The 23265-nt window shown below is 38.1% G+C and overlaps 1 protein-coding gene and 1 non-coding gene across 2 annotated transcripts in view; both read left to right on the top strand.

Moving 5' to 3' along the window:
• The window catches only part of TENM1 (teneurin transmembrane protein 1), a 442965-nt gene that overhangs the window by 237901 nt on the left and 181799 nt on the right, over positions 1 to 23265 (top strand). Inside the window, exon 11 of the mRNA XM_053580321.1 lies at positions 1633 to 1849. Within this exon, the coding sequence (XP_053436296.1) occupies positions 1633 to 1849 (217 nt within the window). The remainder of the gene's footprint in view (positions 1 to 1632; positions 1850 to 23265) is intronic.
• TRNAI-UAU (transfer RNA isoleucine (anticodon UAU)) lies at positions 730 to 822 on the top strand. The gene is given in 2 exon segments: positions 730 to 767; positions 787 to 822. It is a non-coding gene; the product is annotated as a tRNA-Ile (tRNA).

Below are 23265 nucleotides of genomic sequence, written 5' to 3'. Positions count from 1 at the left end.
AGTGTTTTGCACATATTAGATTCTCAATAGTCTCTCCTCCTCATGTAACCCTTATGCCTGACATCAGCTTTTGTGTTATTTTTTTCTTAGTACAGCAGTGGATTCAGGAGTCCAGAGCAAATGGTGCAGTCCCAGACAATTAAACAGAGAGATTCATCACAGTTGCATACCCCAGGTTTAGTAGTCACTGCGTTAAAAAACTGCTATTAGGCATAAGTTATCTTTAGTTGCTTCTACAAATGCCAAAAAAAGTGGTTCTTCAACTTTAGTGTGCTTCAGAATCACACATAATCATGCAGATTATAATATGCTTAATGCTGGGCTCTGTAGAAATTCTGACTCGGTAGGTGGAGTTCAAGAATATTCATATTTCCTAGGCTCCCCAGGTAATTGACCACAAGTCTGAAAAATCTCTGCCCAAGATACTTTTGTCACAAGGAGAATCCCAACTTCTATTTTTTTTTTTTTTTTTTTTTTTTTGAGACAGTCTCACTATGTCACCCTGGGTAGATTGCATGGCGTCACAGTTCATAGCAACCTCACACTCTTGGGCTTAAGAAATTCTCTTGCCTCAGCCTCCCAAGTGGCTAGGACTACAGGCGCCCGCCACAATGCCTGGCTATCTTTTTAAAATTTTTATTTACATATGCAACACAAGGCAGAGCTGTCCAGTGAGGTCATGTGCCTATGAACAACTGAAGTACTCTGCTCAGTAATGGCACAGCTGGAGCTCCAGTGGTGCAAACGGTTAGCGCATGGTACTTATATAACAGTGCGAGCGGAGAGATGCCAAGGTTGTGAGTTCAAGCCTCACCTGGAGCACTTTTTTTTAAATTTTTTTAAGACAGAGTCTCACTGTATTGCCCTTGGAGGAGTGCTGTGGCGTCACAGCTCACAGCAACCTCCAACACTTGGGCTTAAGAGATTCTCTTGCCTCAGCCTCCCAAGTAGCTGGGACTACAGGTGCCCACCACAGTGTCCGGCATTTTTTTTGTTGTTGTAATTGTCATTGTTGTCGTTGGGCAAGCCCGGGCCAGATTTGAACCTGCCAGCAGTATGTGAGCAGCACCCTAGCCGCTGAGCTACAAGCTCCAATCCCCAACCTCTATTTTGGAATTACCAGTAGACAGCAAAAATTCTGAAATTCAAAAAAAAAATTACAGGATTTGTTTTTAAAATACAAATTTAAGTGGCAAGTACTTTTTAATTGTATGTTCATACATGTACTAGGTGTGGGAAATTCAAAGAAATTGTGACTATTCTGAAGCAGTGGTTTTACTCATGAAGAAGGAAACTTCTAAAGAGTAATACTTAACAGAATACTCTACCCAAAAGCTACACTCTTACTATATAAACTATATTTTCTCTACTTGCTAAATGACGGAGAATTCAGGAAAGAAAGATTTATGAATAAAATAGTCTGAATTTCTCTGAGGTGCCATCTGAACACAGAGTGAGTGGTAATTCATGAAAAACATGCAAATTTAACAAATTATAAACTCAAAATATGATCGATTATCTTTGGATGCAGTCTAGATTTTTCTCCATTTATGCATATTTTAAACTATGCTGTTTCTTTTGAAGCTAAATGTCAATATTGGTTTGGGTTTCTTTCTTTCTTTTTTTTTTCAGATGGTTTGACTGACTGTGTGGACCCTGATTGTTGTCAACAAAGCAACTGTTACGTGAGTCCTCTCTGTCAGGGCTCACCGGATCCTCTTGACCTCATTCAGCAAAGCCAACCTCTGTTCTCCCAGCACACTTCAAGACTCTTCTATGATCGAATCAAATTCCTCATTGGCAAGGACAGTACTCATGTCATTCCTCCAGAGATCTCATTTGACAGCAGGTATATATGTATTTATCTTATTCCTTAATGAAAAGTGATCATGTTTTTCCTTACCTGTGAAAAGAAGATAGCTTTTATAGATCAGGTTACTTCTCATTCCACATAATACACATTGATTTCTTTTTTAGAACTTCTCTCAAATGCCTAAGCCCTTACCAGTTAAATAAGGAAAAAACTCATTTCTAGAGATTCTGTATAATTTGAAATTTATTATTTAGCTTCTGGACTGATTCCTCGAACAATTCTTAAATCAAAAAGTTAAATTTTAGGTTTCATTCCATGATGAAAAATATTTCCATATGAAAGTGTTGGATGAATTTGACATCCTAATGTGAGATACAAGACCTGTGAAAATATGTCTTCTAAGAAAACTCAAATGGGCTCGGCGCCTGTAGTTCAGTGGCTAGAGCGCCAGCCACATATAGCAGGGCTTATGTGTTCAAACCCGGCCCAGGCCTGCCAAACAACAATGACAATTACAACAACAACAACAAAAAAAAAAAATAGCTGGGCATTGTGGCGGGTGCCTGTAGTCCCAGCTACTTGGAAGGCTGAGGCAAGAGAATCGCTTAAGCCCCAAAGTTGGAGGTTGCTGTGAGCTGTGACACCACAGCACTCTACTGAGGGCAACATAGTGAGACTCTGTCTAAAAATAAATAAATAAATAAATAAATAAATAAATAAAAATAAGAAAACTCAAATGCATGAATTATCACTAAGGGCCTGAGACCAAAACCCAACCCACTGGGGAAAAGGAAATTTTAAATCAACCTACTATATTTTATACCTGTTAACCATCCCCACTTTATCCCCTACTCCCCTTTCAAGCCTCTGATAATCATCATTCTGTTTCCATGAGATCGATTGTTTTTAACATTTAGCTCCCATGTATGAGTGAGAACATGAGAGATTTGTCTTTCCGTGCTTGGATTGTTTTACTTAACAAAATGTTCTCCACTTAAATAGTTAGACAGAATGAACAATATCTGATAGTACAATAAAGTGACTATAATTAACAAGAAGTTGGGTATACTTTAAAGTAACTAAAAAAGTAGAATTCAAATGAATGTTCCTAACACAAAGAAATGATTAATGACTGAGGTGATGGATGTCCCAATTACCCGGGTTTGATTAATTGACATTGTATACCTATATCAAAACATCACATGTACTCTATAAAGATATACAACAGTTATGTACCCATAATAAATAAAAATAAACATTTAAATTAAAATTTAAAAAATCAACTTACTTGAAATAGAGTAACATTTCATGCTGTTAAACACCAATTTGCTCATTGGTCTTCTCTGATTCATCTTTAAGCGGTGATATATTAAATGAAGGTAAGTCACTAAACTTAACATTTTCAGGCCCAAAATTGTCCTCCTGTGTTCATTCCACAAGTTTATATTTCACTGGCTTCCTAGACTTTTGCAAACAAATTTAAAAGACAAAACATGGGAAGTATCATATTTGTCTAGATCTCCTGTCTATATCTCATTTACTCAGTTGCAGCCAAGTGGGAATTAGCAGTCCCCAAGACTAACTGGGTCAAAAGTTTATATTGATATCAGTGACAATCTAAGAAAATTACAAGTCCATCTTGACCTATACACGGTAGAAAAAGGGGGAAAAGATGTGCATGAAAATCTCAAGCACTCAACTCTCTTCCCTTCAGTTATATATTAGAATTGCTATTAAAACTTATAACTTTCTCGTTCTTTTTATTATTGTGTAGTTCTGACTTTCTAGGTCTTTGACAGACCCCCAAACCCAAAAACCAATGCATCACAATACGGGTTTTTTTGCCAGGGGCTCTAGATCAAGTTTGCCTTCCAAGAGATTCAGTTATCCCCATTTTGAAGTATTTCTCCCAGGTCAGTAACAACTCTAGGGGTAAATTTTGGATGCAGTATAGTCAAAGTAATTATTTATATAGTCAAGACTTATTATACACCAGAGGAGCAACAAAGACCAAAAAACAGCTATTATTCCCATTTATTTTATTTAAGATAGATGTAAGCCTTCAGCTCTGTAGCTTTCTCCATGCTTAGAGAGAAGTCATTCTAGAAAAAAATATAAGTAAAAAAAATAACAACCTCCATCATGTGGAGATGGTGTTAAGTGACTCATTGAACTCAGGTAAGGGGAGAAAATCAGGACCTAAGAGAGATAAGAGACAAGTCACTGTGACCCTGAGCAGAGCATTTGAGCAATAAACTTAGAAAAGTCAGGACAAACTGAAGCCCCTGTGGTTCAGCTTCATGCTTCAGCAGGGCTCGCCAGCCACTCACAGAGTGAACAGAACTATTACTTCATGCTTCTTAATGCACTTCTCCTTCCCCTGGTTTGATTGAGTTTTCCTCATTCTTTTATAAAATGCTCCAAGTTATCATTTGGCTCTGCAAGTCACATTTAAATTCAGAATGATGGGTCTCCTTCATCCAGTGGTCTCAGCTATGACAGATATATGTTCTGTCAGAAAAGGCGCAGGCCTTTGCTAAGGGAAGTAGCTGAGGATAAGCAATCTAACTATATTTCCTCTGAAAAAAAAAAATCAACGCATGCATTGTTACTTGGGGTATCTTTGAACAAGCTAAGTCCAACTCTGATCACATACATATAAATAATAATAGTTATAATCTCTTACATCTATATAGTACTTTTTAGTTTAGAAAGCACTCAAATATGTTATTTCATTTTATCTTCACAGTATCCCCATAAAGTAGATATTTGTATTCGTTGCATTTTTCTATATGAGGAAATTGAGGTTCAGAGAGATTAAATAGCTTGTCCCAAACCACACAGCCAGCAAGTTGGCATCGTAGCTCCTGTAACCTTTCCATTATGCCACAGCTGCCCCATTTCAACGTGTCCTTAAGTAAGCCTGGTGACATGGACCAAATTTATACTAGGTAAATTGTATCTGGGTCAACACAAGAAACTTAGAAACTGAGTGATTTTTTTTTTAAATGTAGTTCAATTTAATACATTTCAATTACATCATTTACAAACTTTAAATCACTGCAATGAACTTCTTCATAAAAGAATGCAATTTTGAATGACCCACGAAATGGACATTTTCCTATGGGTAAACTGTTCTTGAGTACTTGTTACGAGTCAGGTCTTGTACTAAGATTTCACAAGAGTTATCTCATTTAATCTCCACAAAAACCCTATATGCCCAGTATTGTTACTGTCTCCACTTTTCGGGTGAAGAAACAAGAACTGAGATGTCAAGTAAGTGACTTGCCCAAGGTCATAATCAGTGAGTGTCAGAGGTAGGATTTGAACCTAAGCAGACTGGTGCTGAAAGCCTTATCTCTAACACACAATGCTGAGCTACTTTGGCTACCTGGACAGCTGGGCTAGCTAACCTGAAAGAGAGTTACAACTCTTGTAACTTGTAACTGTGGAGTTGCTCTCCTCAGACAGATCTAGGACACTTACGTGCCATAATCAGGTGAACCACTTTGTGTTTTTGCTTTTGCTGCATAATTGAGAGAGAGCTGGGCAGGCAGGTGAAGAAAATGTTGCTAAGGGGCTCGTTTGCCTACTGGCAAAATGTGACCCACACGGCTGATTTGCTGCTGAGTGTTGCCACCCTCAGAAGTCTTTGAAGGTAAAGATGTTGTCATACAGGTGACTAAGTGTTGCAAGGACACACAAATGTTAAAAAATCATTCATCCTTGTGCACCCAAAAGAAATTAGACTTTCTTGTTCTAAGTTTGTCCATGCTGTCACGAGAGAGCACATGGAATATGTACCTTCTGTGCCCCATGATGGTGTAACAACAGTGTAAACATGCAGCCTCCCTACAGTGAAGACCATGGGCAAACACAACTGAGTTATTACCATTTTGTTCCTAAATACAAGTAACCTTGTAGCCCAAGTTCCTTTCTTTTTTTCTTCAATCTACTCCAAACATGACTACAGAGTAAACCACATATTCTACATGCCCTGTATGACTTATTACTTTTTAATAATGTAAATAGGTGAACAGAAGCATTATTGATCTTCAGTGTCTAAGCATTTAATCACTATTAATAATGTAAAAGGTTTTTATAAATATGTAAAAACAGGAGTACATTAAACTAAATGACAGCTGTAATTTGCAAAGCCAGACATTTTTACTCGCCATCACTAGTGGAAATGTGCATTTAAAGAGCAAAATCGTACTAGGGTTAGTGCAACCCTTGACAGCAAGGTCTGGCCAAACTCATTTGTTTGTTTTTGTAACCATGAGAGGTTGATCCCAACATCAATCCACATCAAGTGTCTATATCGCAAGTTGCTTCAAATCAGCCTACAGATGTACTTTGTTTGGACTGACATTTAGAAATCATGAAAATCAGAATATCTTCCTTCTCTAGAGAATTTACACAGCTTTGCAAGCAGCTTTGAGCATGGTATAGGTTGTCTGAAGCTGAGGACCAGCTGCCCCTCTGGATGGGACATAACCTGCCTCTCCAAGTCACCCTCACTGTTTCCCTTACCCCTGGGTCACTTCCCGCATTTTCAGAGTCATGCCTGGCCCTGCTGGCATTTGAGTTTGTGACCTCTGGTCTACACAGTTTCTATAACTTTCTTAGGAACAATCTTAAGGGTTTGTTTTTCTTTCTTATCTCTTTCCCTAAGAGCCTTTAAATATCCAAGATGATCATTTCACTTAATTTCCTATGGTGCTTTAAAAAGATAGAAAAGATGACTGAGCATGAGATAAAAATCACATTAATGGAACAATATTCCTACTCTTAGTTCACTGCAGTACCTGTGTATGCCTCATGAGTTAGTTGCTATACAGTCTGCCTTGTACCTTAGGCTATAATCTCCTCCGGAGCAGTGAATCTCTAACCTATTATGTATTATATCCCACCAATCTTGATATCTGATAATCCAGGTCCCACCATAGTGGAAATAAATAGTATACTTTTTATGAGAACAATGTGTATGTTGACAGGCATTTATTAGGTTTATCTCTTAGAGTAAGTTTTAAGAACAGTTTAAAGATCTAAAATTTAACAAAAGTCCTGCTGAATGCAATTGTAAAGGCCTCTTCTGCTCAGCATGGCAGAATGCTTACCCTTAGTTGAAAATTTCTAGAATTGAGACCAAACTTACTACATCCCTAAGCACATAACAGCAGTGTTAACTTTTTATGGAATTGCTGTATCTCAATTTCTTGGTTCACACTGGGATGTATGCTGTTAGCTCTGAATTATTCTCATTGCTAAATCTGAAGCTTTGTGAGGACAAGAACCAAGTCTAATTTGTTCTCTCCTTGTTTTGAATATCTATTGCTGGATAGCAGACTGTTCCAAGTAATGGATTAGAACAATTTAGTATATGATTCTGTGGGTCAGACATTCAGGCAGGACATGGCCAGCATGGCCTATCTCTGCGCCATGTGATGTTTGAGACCTCGGTTGGGATCACTCAAATAGCTGGAGACTGGAATGGCTGGACAGTAGGTAGGAATCTTTCTTTCTATACACAGCCTCTCTATTTTGCCACATGGGCTTCCTCTGACATGGTTTGTCAGAGCTCTTCTATGGTAGGTCAGGGATCCAAGAGTGAGCATTCCAAGAGACAGAAAATGGAATAGGTAGGTCTCTTAAGACCTGGGTCCGGAAATTGTCACAGTGTCACTTCTGTCATAAACCATTGGTCAAAGCAAACACAGAGCTTGCCCACATCAGGGCGAAGGACATATATCCCACTTGATGAGAGAAGTATCAACCAATTTGGGGCCATCTTTCAACTGACATATCACTGGATCCCCTGATGCTAACACAGTGCCTAGCACAGAGGAGGTAAAAAGTAAGTGTGTGAGTGGCTTAGTTGTAGTGATTTTGAAGTGCAAGTGCCCTTCTCACATTTGCTAATGAAAAACTCATCTCAGTTACCTCAAATAAGCCAATCCCCAAATGTAGAACCAGTCTAAAGGTAAGATTACAGTTCTCTAAATAGCACAGGAATAAAATTCATAAAAGATAACATGATTATCATGTAGCAAAGTAATTACACTTTTTGTTTAAACTTAGGCGACATTCCACCACTGTCACAGCCTGCCAATAATTGACACCATTTATGACTTTGTATAAGCACCAATAATTCTTTCTTCTAGAGAGATAATCAAAATTTAGATTGGGCTAGATAATCAAAATTTAGTACCAAGAAAAAAATAGAAAATAAGGAGCAATATTAGGAAGTCAGCAGGAATAATGCTATTAGCTGGCTCACTTTGGTATGTGGCATTATCCTGTCTCATGAGAAAACCAAAGAGAAGTGCCCTCAAAACAAATTGAGGCACTACAAATGCCCTGAGCATGGAATTCTAGGCAACAATCTTCCCCATGTTTTGTCGTCCTTTACTATACCCTGCTCAATAATAAAATCTTGATTCTTGTTCCTGATTAGCTGTGATGCGTGATAATAGCCATAATTATTCATCATAACTTGTTTAATAAAACATGATTTTCTGCACTTAGTTGAGCTGGGAATTTAGACCACGTGAAATCCTATAAATGGCAAAACAAGTTATTGACCCAAGACTGAAGTCAAAGGAAGGTTACCTGAAAATGGTCATTGCTGCGGAAACTACTAATCTTGAATAAAGACTGAGACTTAAGAATAAACATACTTGACAGATACTAATTACTGTTCATTAAGTATTAACATATTTTTATTAAAATATTAGTTATTTTCCATAGTCTCTGAGGACCTTAAGTCAAAAGAAGGAGACAGCAGAGATATCAGATTCTTCTGTCATTCTTAATGTAATAATACCATGCTATTGATTCATTTTTCAAGAGTGATGAAGGATATGTCTCCATTCATTTCTCAGATGTTTCTTAGGTACTCACTCTGTGCCAAGAACTGTGCAGATGGAGGTAAACAACAGAAACACAGTCCCTTATTGGCAGAGCTTACATTCTAGTGGCAGAAGCAGTCAAAACATGAAGAAAATACACAAATAATTAAAATAATTATTGAATTGCAGTAAGTTCTGTGCACCATGGAACATCAGGTTTCCAAGGGAGCTTGGAGTTCATCAACTCATGGGTCTCAAATTCAACGATTTTGGTGACACAGAGAGGTAACCTAAATTGATGTAAGACAAGAGGTATTCTAGCAAATAGGACAAAATTCATTAAACAATTCGAGAGGTGAAACTGAGCTGGAAGCTTTCAGCAATAACCCAGAGACGGGACTAATTGACTCAGGTGAGCATGAAGAGCTGCTAAAATTAACACACGCAGGAGACTATTGGTGACTTGCAAGACAAATACAAAGCTTATTTGAGCAATGAACAGCTTAACGATGTGCAAGCAGTTTTGTCCTTTGACATTCAGGGCTATAAATAATTTTTTTCTACAATTTAAAATGTTAGTGCTGAACAGATAAATTTAAGGAAAAAAAAAACCAATTAATCATCAAAACAAAAAACCATTTACCAGAATAAAAACAATTCCCATTAGCCACATTTTGGACTCATTTGTAACAATAGATCCTACGCTTTCTTTTAAGATAATCTATATTGGAGAAGATTAATCATTTCACTCTTGAGATTTCTGAACATAGTAATGTTTACTTGGTCCATTTTTGCATTTAGTGCTAGGCACTGTCCTACGCTCTGGCCTTCAGTAGGCAGTCTCTTTCCCAAGCAGTCTAATGAGGAAGACAGACAGTAATGAAAAAAGTAAATGCCAGGGCGGGGAAACAAAGAAAGGTTAGGGACAGACAATGACCATTTTAAACACTGTGTTCCAGAGAAGCCTCTCCGAGGAGGTGACTTTAGAGTAGACTCCTCATAGCACAGCATTTATCTATATATATGCTAGATGGTCTGGGCATCAATGTACCTTGCCACTTTCACCCTTGCGCTATAGATTCTCACACAAACTGGAGCCTTCTTTTGACTTTTAGGGGCCTACTGAATCAAGATTCTGTAACATTAGGTGCGAGGAAAGGTGAAACAAACCTTTTGCATGGACTTGCTCCATACTGGTTTCTGTAGTAGGTTTTATTGATAAATGGATTGGGTGCCTGCCCTCCAGGAGCATATTGACAGACTCTGAATACTTCACACCAATCAAATAGGATCTAGAAAGAGAAGTCAGCAACAGCCCTAGACCACTTAGTCATGAAAAGAACAAAAAAATAGCAGATCTTCATCAATATGGGTTGAATCTTAAAGCAATCAAATACTTAGAAACCACGTACTGATTTGGAATTATAAAAAAGAAAAGATAAGGAAAGCCTATATATTAGACTATTTTAAAGAAAACACAATGTTGTTACAGTATTCAAGCATTCACAGAATTAGCAGTTGCAGTTTTCTCTGTTTACAACTAGCCTCCAGAAAGTCCGCAACATAAACATTTATAATTTTACGGAGGCATCAATTTGAATCTATATGCTTTGTGTTTAACTTTTTTATGAATTTGTTAAAGAACTCTAAGTCTGTTTGCTAAACACAGATTTTTGTTTATTCTTAATCTAGGAATATGAAAAACATTATACTAAGTACACAACTAAGGGTTGATAAACACACAATGCAACAATTACTGAATAAATTGAGTAACCTAAGGACATATTCTGTTTGTCTTTGCATGTTGCTTTCCCTGAGCAACCTTTTTTCCTTATCATCTCTGCAGTTGTTGTCCTAAGTGGGAAGTAAGATTGTTGCTGCTACTTGCTAATAAAGCACTTTGATCTCATTCATGTGAAAGGTGTTACGTGTGTGAAGATGGGATCTCCTGATTTTCAGACAACTATTTTGTCTAATGCTGAAATTCAGAAAACACACGTTCAAGACACATTTAATAAATTACAAAGTGCTGAAGGTTCCCAGATTGGTAGTGCTGACTAGCTTCTGAAATCAGCAGTCAACACCTAAAGGTATCAAAGGGAAAGAATGTGTGACTTTCACTTCTTTGCAAATGCTCTTGGGCAAAGAAGAATGAAAAGAAATCAGAGCACAAATCTTTGAAAGGTTGTTCAATTGATTATGTACAATCTTTTGAAACATATATTCTGAGATGTTTAATAATTCTAATTATTAACAGTAGCTATCTATAATTTATCTCAGCATGAGTAGACATTTTGTAATATTAAGTAAATAAAATAAGTCTCCTACTTACTGGTCAATTAGGACTGAAGGTCAAAAGGCTCAAATCCTTATTACCTACTTCTCAGCCATATCATTTGTTGACAGTAACACTTTAGGTGGTCCTATTATCTTGTATTGTCCCTAGAGAGGACAGAGAGAATGCAAGTTTGGGAAGAAAAAAAAGATGACATGCTGTTACTCCTCTCTGTACACATCCTACACATAGAAAGGGCTTAGTAGTTGGTGAATTTCCACGGGTAATGATGTCCTGTGGATAACACCATCTTTTTAAGTGAGCATTTTCTTTTCATTTCTAGCCACGTTATTTACATCTTCACTCAGAAAGACCCGCAATATAGCTCAGGCTCCTTAGAGTCCCAGTCACGAGCCCTCTGTCCTTCCAAGTAAGAGCTGTGTTATCTTGAGCAAGTATTTTAACCTCTCTGAGTCTGTTTCCTCATTTTTCAAACAGGCCTAACAGTCGCACCAACTCAGGTTTATATGAATATTAAATGAAATAGGTAAGGAAAGTGGCCTAGTAGCTAACTCATCGTAAGTGCTTAATAAATATTTTATTTATACTACATATATACTTAATAATTACCAGGGTACAGAATATGTGTGTGTGTAATTTACTGGGTAATTTTATTATAATGACATTTTTGTGAGGTGATTGGGAGAGGTCAGGGAAGAACTATTATTCCCGCTTAACCTAAAGAGCACATAAAACCAAGAGTAATTCTTCTGTTTCTTATGAAGTTACAGTGGTGGTTACCAGCAAGCCAGAGCTACAACACAGCTGTGGCTAGAGCAAGGCCACACTTGTTCTTCTGTAGAGGGAAGAGTAATCTAAGCAGAGGACATAGCCAATAAAAAGGACCTGCCTATATTTAATGACTATCCATTATTTGAAAGGCAGATTCACAAAGCAGTGACGGAAGAGGTTAATGAGGTTAACAAAACCCCATAAGGCTGATTACAAAGATAAACCATGTGAATAATGCATAGAATAAGCAAAAAACAAACCAAAAAAAAAAAAAAAAACTTTAAATAAAAAACAACTCCTGACTATTAAAGAGTTACAAGGGCTTAAAGGACAAATATTTCAGGATTCAATTTCTGGACAAAAATAATCATGTGTCTAAATGAAGCAAACTGACACTTACGCAGTCCTAAAAATGTGACTGTGTCGTCAGTTTTCTTATTGCTTCAAAACACTTGATCTTTTTCCCATTACGTTGGGGATCTCAGGCATCCAAAGCAAGCCTACATTTGACAAGCAATTACCAGGGCAGATGGGAAAATAGCCACCCTACCTCAGGGTGAATGCCCCCATTTTGTTTTACTTGAAACATCACTGGCCATGAGGAAAATAATTCTGCTTAAAAAGCTATCTGCATTTTCAATAGCACCACCTTTCCCAGAGTCCTACAATGTTGATGGCTAATGTTCCCAGCTCCTTTTAATATTACTCACTCAGTAGGTGTTATTTATTTGGGCTCCTGACCAACTGAGTAGGATTAAATCAGCCTGGTATATTTAAGTAAAAACTAATGAGATTTTATTGGGTTTACTTATGAACGTTCACTGCATTCACATTTTTAGAACCTGAAAACAGGTTTATGTTATAACATTCAGGGTTTTCATGGTGCTGTACCAGCTTAGATAACATATATCAAAAACAGCATGTGTTACATAGAAACCCCCCAAAAATCTGGTTATTAAAACCCCCAAGTGCATTTAAATTATAACATAACAAAGAATAATTATATGTTAATATGTAAAGTAATAATAGGGTTAGTGTGCGTAAATTAAGCATTTGAAGAGGACCATTCATTCTTCCCGATGACACAGGTACTAATTCCCTGAAGTAGTCAATTATCAAACAAAACTCTCATAATGAGAATGCAGTAATATACAATCCAGAATGTTGGCTTCTGATAAATAAACTGTGAGACATCTGTCACACTGGAACCTCAAAGTAGTCACTGAAACCCTTGAAGCATTGCCACAAGGGTAGGTTGTAAGCAGCTTACAACTTCATATAGACAACAATTTGAGTTGAAGTTCTACAAATGTTTCCTGAGCATGTGCTCTGTACTCCAAGCACTGAGAAGGACAGAGAGGGGGAAATCACACAGTCCTTGCCCTAGAGTGGCTATCTAATAGGAAAGACAAGCAGATCTTTAACTGTCACCCAAGACAGTCTGTGACAAGTAGAATAACACAGGCATGAGTACCGTACAGTGAGAATAATAGGGGTGGAGGAGAAATTGACACTTATTTGGGATAGATAAATTGAGTTAAAATACATTTCCATTTTATAATCCCTGGATTTGAAGAAAGCCCACAGTTTATCTTATGATCCAACCACCCTGTTGTCAGTTTCAACATGACTCCCCGCCCCAAACCACAGTTGTTGAAGTTCCCTTTCAGAGGTGTATATGGAAGAGTTAAAATCAATGCCTTGCAGATTTTATAATGGTAAGGTTGTGAACCAATTGTTGACTTGGCTGCCTTTATATGTTATGCCCCCTGCTTCTCTCCCCTGCAGTTCATACACCGTAATTGGCTAAGTAGTAGGTTATGGTCTTGCTTTCCCTAAAGTAGCAGTTCTCAAAGTTTGGTCTTTAGACCAGCAGCATCAGCATCATTTGGGAACTTATTGGAAATGCAAATTCTCGGCCCCCACACCAGACCTGCTGATCAGAATCTCTGGGAATGCAGCCCAGCAATCTGGTTTAATAAGCCCTCCAGGTGATCTGGTGCACAATGAACTTTGAGAATCCCTGGTCTGTAGGAGAGAAAGATTATCAGAAAGGACTGAGGACCAAAACCACAGTCCCTAAATTACACTCTAAAGAAAAAGTCCTTTATTCATTATTTGTCCTTTATCCATAGTCAATGGCTAACAGGAACATCAAACTCTTTGTCTCAACCACTCAGAGGTATTTGCGTTCCAATAGAGCCCCCAGAAGTGGCAGTGCTTTAGCTTAGATGACACAATCTATAACTGCAGGATTTAGGGTATAACAAACTCAACTCACAAGAGAAATTGTGAAGGGAATCCTCCAGCTGCATCTTATATACAGCAAGTTTGTATCTCTTGGACATTTGAACCAACTGACAACTCATAGGGAAGCATTCAAATACTGGTGAGCAGAGGATTCATAGAGGCTCTCCCAGCCCAGTCCTTCTGAAGGCCACCTCTTGACCAGAACTATCAGCTATAGAAAGGATTTTGTTTATTCCTATGGAGAAAGCAACCTAACCTGCCCACCTGCTGCTTGGTCCCTTGCTGCCTAGGTCCTTCATTTTGAATGTTACCCTTAAAAGGCTGCTTATGTTCATGTTAGCAACAAAAGAAAATAGCTATAACTTCTCTGAGCCCTGAGTCTCATTTTCCTTAGGAAAGATTTTAATCAGAAATACAATGCAGTAAATTGCATCTTCTTTCAGCAATTTAGTTTTCAGCCTTGTTTTTCAAACCAACTTTTGTGCTTGAGGTTAATGTTTTTGCCTGAGGTGTTGAATGAATATTGGAGATTTGACAGGGAAGACAAAAGACAACAAATAAGGAAAGAGGAGAATGGAACCAAGAGTTGATTGAAGGCTAGAGATAATTTGACTATGCCATGAAAATAGCAAATACAGAATGAATTAGACCTTTTGCATCAGAGCTGTCTAACAAGCAGCTTCTTAGTTAAATAAGGTTCTCGGTAAAGTGTATTCTGACTTGCATTTCCCAAGATGCCCTGTTCTTCAGACCAAACTCCAAACACCTTTCAGCTTTTAGTTAAAGTGGAGAAGCAATTCCTTTGGGATTGCTGCTTTAGCATAGTGACAGCAGGTAGACAACATGGCAGCAGCCTGTGTTCTCCAGAGAATAGGAAAAGAGACGCTTGCAAGGGGTGATCTTCCTCATTCATGCTTTTAAAGTCACATTGGACATTCCCATCTAAGTTCAAGTTATCTGGCGTAACCAACAACAGCAAGGAGAGGTTCTTGTTTCTAAAGGTTCAATAAAGCAAAGTATTACATCCATGTTTGAGAATTAAGGGAGCACCCCAGACAAAGATGGAAAGCATGTGATACCTACCATTGACAGTACCTGAGTGTGTGTGCACAAAACCAACACAAAAATCAGTTATGCTGGGCATGTACCTGCTATACACATGTGTAGGGCCAGCTTCATGACAGTCTACAGATGATAGCTTCCATCATCTGGCTTTAAAGGTTCAGAATAGTTCAGTATATTATTGAATTGAAAAAGCTTACAATGGTGGGATTACACCAGTGGTGCATCTTATCAGGGTATATATGAAACTTGGTAAATGTGGAATGTAAGTGTCTTGGCACAGTAACTGAGAGAATGCCAGGAAGGCTATGTTAACCAGTGTGATGAAAGTGTGTCAAACGGTCTGTGAACCTAGTGAATGATGCCCCATGATCATATCAATGTACACAGCTATGATTTAATAAAAAAATAAAAAAAAGAAAAAAGCTTACAAAAAAACACAGGTCTGAGAAGATACAAGGTAAAATTTCAATTCTTTTTATTCTGTTGATATTTGTTTTGTGTCCCAGGATATGATCAATTTTGGAGAATGTTCCATGGGGTGATGTGAAGAATGTATATTCTTTATCTTTGGGATGGAGTGTTCTATATGCATCTATCAAGCACAGTTGTTCTATGGTCTCATTTAAATCTCTTATATCTTTGTTTAATTCCTCTTTAGAGGATCTGTCCAGCTCTGTAAGAGGAGTGTTAAATCCCCCTGTTATTATGGTATTATCAGATATGATATTGCTCAGACTAAGGTCTGTTTCAAGAATCTGGGAGCATTTAAACTGGGTGCATAAATATTTAGAATTGAAACGTCTTCTTGTTGTATTTTTCCCTTGACGAATATAAAGTGACCATCTTTGTCTTTTTTGACTTTAGTTGCTTTAAATGCACATGTATCTGAAAATAAGATTGCAACTCTTCTTTTCTTCTGAATTCCATTTGCCTGAAAAATTGTCTTCCAACCCTTGACTCGCAGTTTTGTTTTTTTTTTTTTCGTTGTTGGGGATCCATTGAGGGTACAATAAACCAGGTTACATTCATTACAATTGTTAGGCAAAGTCCCTCTTGCAATCATATCTTGCCCCCATAAAGTGTGACACACACCAAGGACCCCCCCACTCCCTCCGTCCCTCTTTCTGCTTCCCCCCCAATAACATTAATTGTCATTAATTGTCCTCATATCAAAATCAAGTACACAGGATTCATGCTTCTCAATTCTTGTGATGCTTTACTAAGAATAATGTCTTCCACTTCCATCCAGATTAATACGAAGGATTTAAGTCTCCATTTTTTTTAATAGCTGAATAGTATTCCATGGTATACATATACCACAGCTTGTTAATCCATTCCTGGGTTGGTGGGCATTTAGGCTGTTTCCACATTTTGGCGATTGTAAATTGAGCTGCAATAAACAGTCTAGTACAAGTGTCCTTATGATAAAATGATTTTTTTTCTTCTGGGTAGATGCCCAGTAATGGGATTGCAGGATCAAATGGGAGGTCTAGCTTGAGTGCTTTGAGGTTTCTCCATACTTCCTTCCAGAAAGGTTGTACTAGTTTGCAGTCCCACCAGCAGTGTAAAAGTGTTCCCTTCTCTCCACATCCACGCCAGCATCTGCAGTTTTGAGATTTTGTGATGTGGGCCATTCTCACTGGGGTTAGATGATATCTCAGGGTTGTTTTGATTTGCATTTCTCTAATATATAGAGATGATGAACATTTTTTCATGTGTTTGTTAGCCATTCGTCTGTCATCTTTAGAGAAGGTACTATTCATGTCTCTTGCCCATTGATATATGGGATTATTGGCTTTTTTCATGTTGATTAACTTGAGTTCTCTATAGATCCTCGTTATCAAGCTTTTGTCTGATTGAAAATATGCAAATGTCCTTTCCCATTGTGTAGGTTGTCTCTTTGCTTTGGTTGTTGTCTCCTTAGCTGTACAGAAGCTTTTCAGTTTAATGAAGTCCCATTGTTTATTTTTGTTGTTGTTGCAATTGCCATGGCAGTCTTCTTCATGAAGTCTTTCCCCAGGCCAATATCTTCCAGTGTTTTTCCAATGCTTTCTTGGAGGATTTTTATTGTTCCATACCTTAAATTTAAGTCCTTTATCCATCTTGAATCAATTTTTGTGAGTGGGGAAAGGTATGGGTCCAGTTTCAGTCTTTTACATGTAGACATCCAGTTCTCCCAACACCATTTATTGAATAGGGAGTCTTTCCCCCAAGGTATGTTCTTGTTTGGTTTATCGAAGATTAGGTGGTTGTAAGAAGTTAGTTTCGTTTCTTGGTTTTCAATTCGATTCCAAGTGTCTATGTCTCTGTTTTTGTGCCAGTACCATGCTGTCTTGAGCACTATGGCTTTGTAGTACAGACTAAAATCTGGTATGCTGATGCCCCCAGCTTTATTTTTGTTACTAAGAACTGCCTTAGCTATACGGGGTTTTTTCCGGTTCCATACAAAACGCAGAATCATTTTCTCCAAATCTTGAAAGTACGATGTTGGTATTTTGATAGAAATGGCATTGAATAGGTAGATTGCTTTGGGAAGTATAGACATTTTAACAACGTTGATTCTTCCCATCCATGAGCATGGTATGTTCTTCCATTTGTTAATATCCTCTGCTATTTCCTTTCTGAGGATTTCATAATTATCTTTATATAGGTCCTTCACCTCCTTTGTTAGGTACATTCCTAGGTATTTCATTTACTTTGAGACTATGGTAAAGGGAGTTATGTCATTAATTAGCTTCTCATCTTGACTGTTATTGGTATCTACAAAGGCTACTGACTTGTGGACATTGATTTTATATCCTGAAACATTACTGTATTTTTTGATGACTTCTAGGAGTCTTGTGGTTGAATCTTTGGGGTTATCTAAGTATAAGATCATGTCGTCAGCAAAGAGGGAGAGTTTGACCTCCTCTGCTCCCATTTGGATTCCCTTTATTTCCTTGTCTTGCCTAATTGTATTGGCTGGAACTTCCAGCACCATGCGGAATAGTAAAGGTGACAGAGGACAACCTTGTCTGGTTCCAGTTCTAAGAGGAAAAGCTTTCAGTTTTACTCCATTCAGTAAAATACTAGCTGTGGGTTTGTCATAGATAGCTTCAATCAGTTTTAGAAATGTGCCACCTATGCCTATACTCTTCAGTGTTCTAATTAGAAAAGGATGCTGGATTTTATCAAATGCTTTTTCTACATCTGTTGAGAGGATCATGTGATCTTTATTTTTGCCTCTTTTAATATGGTGGATAATGTTTATGGACTTGCGTATGTTAAACCAGCCTTGCATCCCTGAGATAAAGACTACTTGATCATGATGAATGACTTTTTTGATGATAAGCTGTAATCTATTGGCTAGGATTTTGTTGAGAATTTTTGCATCTATATTCATGAGTGAGATTGGTCTGAAATTCTCCTTTTTGTTTGGGTCTTTTCCTGGTTTTGGTATCAGGGTGATGTTTGCTTGATAGAATGTGTTGGCGAAGATTCCTTCTTCCTCAATTGTTTGGAATCATTTCTGCAGTACAGGAATAAGTTCTTCCTTGAAGGTTTGATAGAATTCTGGTGTGAAGCCATCTGGACTAGGGCATTTTTTGGTTGGAAGATTTTTTATTGTTTCTTTGATCTCAGTGCTTGAAATTGGTCTGTTCAGGAGCTCTATTTCTTCCTGGCTAAGTCTAGGGAGAGGGTGTGATTCCAAATATTGATCCATTTCCTTCACATTGTCAAATTTCTGGGCATAGAGTTTCTGGTAGTATTCAGAGATGATCTCTTGTATCTCTGTGGGATGAGTTGTTATTTCCCCTTTATCATTTCTGGTTGAGGTTACTAGAGATTTAACTTTTCCATTTCACGTCAGTCTGGCCAATGGTTTATTTTATTTATTTTTTCAAAAAACCAACTCCTTGTTTCATTAATTTTCTGAATGATTCTTTTGTTTTCAATTTCATTGATCTCTGATGTGATTTTGGATATTTCTTTTCTTCTACTGAGTTTAGACTTCGATTGTTCTCCTTTTTCCAATTCCATAAGATGACTTGTGAGATTGTTGATGCACTCTCTTTCTGTTTTTTGAATGTAGGCATCTAAAGTGATGAATTTTCCTCTCAAAACTGCTTTTGCAGTATCCCACAGGTTTTGGTAGCTTGTGTCTTCATTGTTGTTATGCTCAAGGAAGTTAATGATTTCCTGTTTTATTTCTTTGTGCACCCATCTGTTATTCAACAGAAGATTGTTTAATTTCCATGCCTTTGTGTGGGGTCGAGCGTTTTTGTTAGAGTTGAGATCCGCCTTTAGTGCCTTACGGTCTGAGAAGATACAAGATAAAATTTCAATTCTTTTGATTCTGTTGAAATTTTTTTTGTGTCCCAGGATATGATCAATTTTGGAGAGTGTTCCATGGGGTGATGAGAAGAATGTATATTCTTTATCTTTGGGGTGGAGTGTTCTATATGCGTCTATGAAGCACAGTTGTTCTAGGGTCTCATTTAAATCTCTTATATCATTGTTTAATTTCTCTTTAGAGGATCTGTCCAGCTTTGTAAGAGTAATGTTAAAGTCCCCTGTTATTATGGTATTATCAGATACAATATTGCTCATACTGAGTAACGTCTGTTTCAAGAATCTGGGAGCATTTAAATTGGGTGCATAAACATTTAGAATTGAAACGTCTTCTTGTTGTATTTTTCCCTTGACCAATATAAAGTGACCATCTTTGTCTTTTTTTACTTTAGTTGCTTTAAATCCACATGAATTTGAAAATAAGATTGCAACTCCTCTTTTCTTCTGAATTCCATTTGCCTGAAAAATTGTCTTCCAACCCTTGACTCGGAGCTTTAATTTGTCTTTTGAAGCCAGGTGTGTTTCTTGCAGACAGCAAATGGATGGCTTGTGTTTTCTAATCCAGTCAGCCAATCTATGTCTCTTCATTGGGGAATTCAAGCCATTAACATTTATTGAGATAATTGATAAGTGTGGTAGTATTCTATTCATCTTATTTTGAATTACTTAGTTTTATCTTTTGCATCAGTGTGGAGGTTAGGTTCTGTCCTTTAATTTATGAGTTCTTACTTTGTTGCTGATCCATTGTGGTGGTCAGTGTGAAGAACAGGTTGAAGTATTTCCTGTAGAGCTGGTCTTGTTGTGGCAAATTTCCTCAATGTTTGTATATCCGTAAATGATTTGATTTCTCCATCAATTTTTAAGCTTAGCTTAGCAGGGTACAGAATTCTGGGCTGGAAATTGTTCCGTTTAAGTAGATTAAAGGTAGATGACCATTGTCTTCTTGCTTGGAAAGTTTCATTAGAGAAGTCTGTGGTCACTCTGATGGATTTGCCCCTGTAGGTCAACTGGTGCTTACTCCTGGCAGCTTGAAGAATCTTTTCTTTTGTCTTGACTTGGACAGGTTCATTACAATGTGTCTTGGAGAAGCTCGGTTAGACTTGAGTCAACCTGGGTTCTGATATCCCTTTGAAAGCAGTGTGTCAGAATCTTTGGTGATATTTGGGAAATTTCCTTTTATAATATTCTCTAGTATGGCTTCCATTCCTCTGGGGCATTCTTCTTCCCCTTCTGGGATTCCTATAACTCGTATGTTGGAACGCTTCATAAAGTCCCATAATTCTGACAGTGAATGTTCTGATTTCTCTCTCTTCTTTTCTGCCTCTTTTACTATCTGAGTTATCTCAAGAACTTTGTCTTCTACCTCTGAAATTATTTCTTCTGCATGGTCTAACCTGTTGTTGACACTTTCCATTGCATCTTTAAGTTCCCTAATTGACTGTTTCAGTTCCTTCAGCACTGCTATATCCTTTTTATATTCCTCACATTGTGCATGTCTTATTTGATTCTGTTTTTGGATTTCCTTTTGGTTATTTTCCACTTTATTAGCAGTTTCCTTCATTGTTTCCATCATTTCTTTCATTGTTTTCAACATGTGTATTCTAAATTCCCTTTCTGTCATTCCTAACATTTCTTCATAGGTGGAATCCTCTGCAGTAGCTACCTCATGGTCCCTTGGCGGGGTTGTTCTGGACTGGTTCTTCATGTTGCCTGGAGTTTTCTGCTGATTCTTCCTCATGAGTGATTTCTTTTATCTGTTTCCTTGCCCTAATTTTCCTTTTACTTCCTCTTGCTCTTTAAGTTCTGGGCCTGTGGACTAAAGGTTAGATGAGTCCTTTTGGTATAGGACGAGATGGGTGAGAAGGTTGAACAGCAAGAAAGGGATGAAAGAAAGGAGGACCGAGTGAAAACAAAAAATATATATATAGAAAGGAGAGGGGATGGGTAAAAGGAAATTTGACAAAAAGAAGAGAGGCACAGAAATAGGGAGACAGAGCAATATAGGTGTACAGTAGGGTACTTTGACACAACCTTAAATAAAAACCTCTATCTGGGTGTGCCCTGTTGGGTGGGTCCCGTGAGGTCAGTAGCTCTTTGCTAACCTGATCAGACACAGTACCCCACCTCCACCAAGTAGAGAAGAAAGACAAAAATGCTATAAATCAAACCAAAACAAGCAAACAGAAAACTTTAAAGGATAAAATTGGGTGAAAAACCAAATAATAGTGGTAGAAACAGTAGCAAAAATGAAGTTCTGGTTGTTAAAAAAGGCAGCAATGGGAAATTATAATTAAACCAGAAAAATTGAGAAGGAAAAAAGATCTGTATGAAAAGGGTTAAAATTAAAAAACAAAACAACATCAACAACATCAAAATAAACAAAAAAAACAACTAAACCAAAAAAAAAAAAACAAACAAAAGAAACAACAACAACAAAAAACAAACAAAAACAAAGCAGTATGTATATGTCGTTGAATATTTTCCGGGCAACACGTGGTCTTCTGGGGTATGAGATGTTAATCACAGTTCTGATACGACTGGAGGCTGCTGATTTCTCAAACCCCATCAGGTAAACACCCTAAATCTCTCTTCAGCCCACTTAAAAGGCACTTTGAACTTGTAAACTTGCTGAGCAGAAGCCTTCCCAGGAAAGTGCTTGTTGCTGGAATCACTGCTGAAGTGACTATCCACTTACCCAGTGTGTCAAAACTGGTCTCACTCTGCCCCTGAGGGTTAGGGCTGCAAGGCGGCTCAGACCCCACCCTTAGGCTACTTGGTGCTGGGTTACCAGTTCCCACCCCATTCTAGCTCTGCGACCCTGAGGGCGGAGCTTGCCGGGGCAGATCGCTCACAATGGCTCCCTGTGGCCCACAGCCAAACACTATTAGCTCCGTCTGGCTCAGCAGCTCAGACTGGGGCCCAAGACAATGGCCAAAGTTCTCTGTATTCCTGCTCAGGCTCTACCCAAGGCAGCTCAACTGAGTGCCAGTTCCAAAGACACCAAAACAGTTCACAGGTAAGGCCTTTCCAGTTTGCAGTCTCACTGCTACTGAACTTACAGTTGCGGGCGGGTTTAGACTGATTGAGCACACGTGACCACTTGCCAGTTTTCCACCATTTTAGTCCTCCTCTTGGGGTCCAGAAGTATCTCGCTGACTCTCTGTATCCTCGTAGGGGTGATGATAGGCAGATCCCACCAGCCAGAGATGCCTCACGGTGCCCAGATGCAAGGGAGCTCTTACTCGGCTGCCATCTTCGACTTGGAGTTTTAATTTGTCTTTTGAAGCCAGGTGTGTTTCTTGCAGACAGCAAATGGATGGCTTGTGTTTTTTAATCCAGTCAGCCAATCTATGTCTCTTCAGTGGGGAATTCAAGCCATTAACATTTATTGAGATAATTGATAAATGTGGTAGTATTCTATTCATCTTATTTTGTGAGATTCCATTACTTAGTTTTATCTTTTGCATCAGTGTGGAGGTTAAGTTCTGTCCTTCAATTTGTGAGTTCTTACTTTCCTGAACATCCATTGTGATGGTCAGTGTGTAGAACAGCTTGAAGTATTTCCTGTAGAGCCGGTCTTGTTGTGGAGAATTTCCTCAATGTTTATATAGCCGTAAATGATTTGATTTCTCCATCAATTTTTAAGCTTAGCTTAGCAGGGTACAGAATTCTGGGCTGGAAATTGTTCCGTTTAAGTAGATTAAAGGTAGATGACCATTGTCTTCTTGCTTGGAAAGTTTCATTACAGAAGTCTGCGGTCTCTCTGATGGATTTGCCCATGTAGGTCAACTGGTGCTTACTCCTGGCAGCTTGCAGAATCTTTTCTTTTGTCTTGACTTTGGACAGGTTCATCACAATGTTTCTTGGAGAAGCTCAGTTAGAGTTGT

The sequence above is a fragment of the Nycticebus coucang genome, chromosome X (assembly GCF_027406575.1).
Source record: "Nycticebus coucang isolate mNycCou1 chromosome X, mNycCou1.pri, whole genome shotgun sequence".
NCBI classification, from domain to species: domain Eukaryota; kingdom Metazoa; phylum Chordata; class Mammalia; order Primates; family Lorisidae; genus Nycticebus; species Nycticebus coucang.
This window is presented reverse-complemented; position numbering and strand designations above follow the sequence as displayed.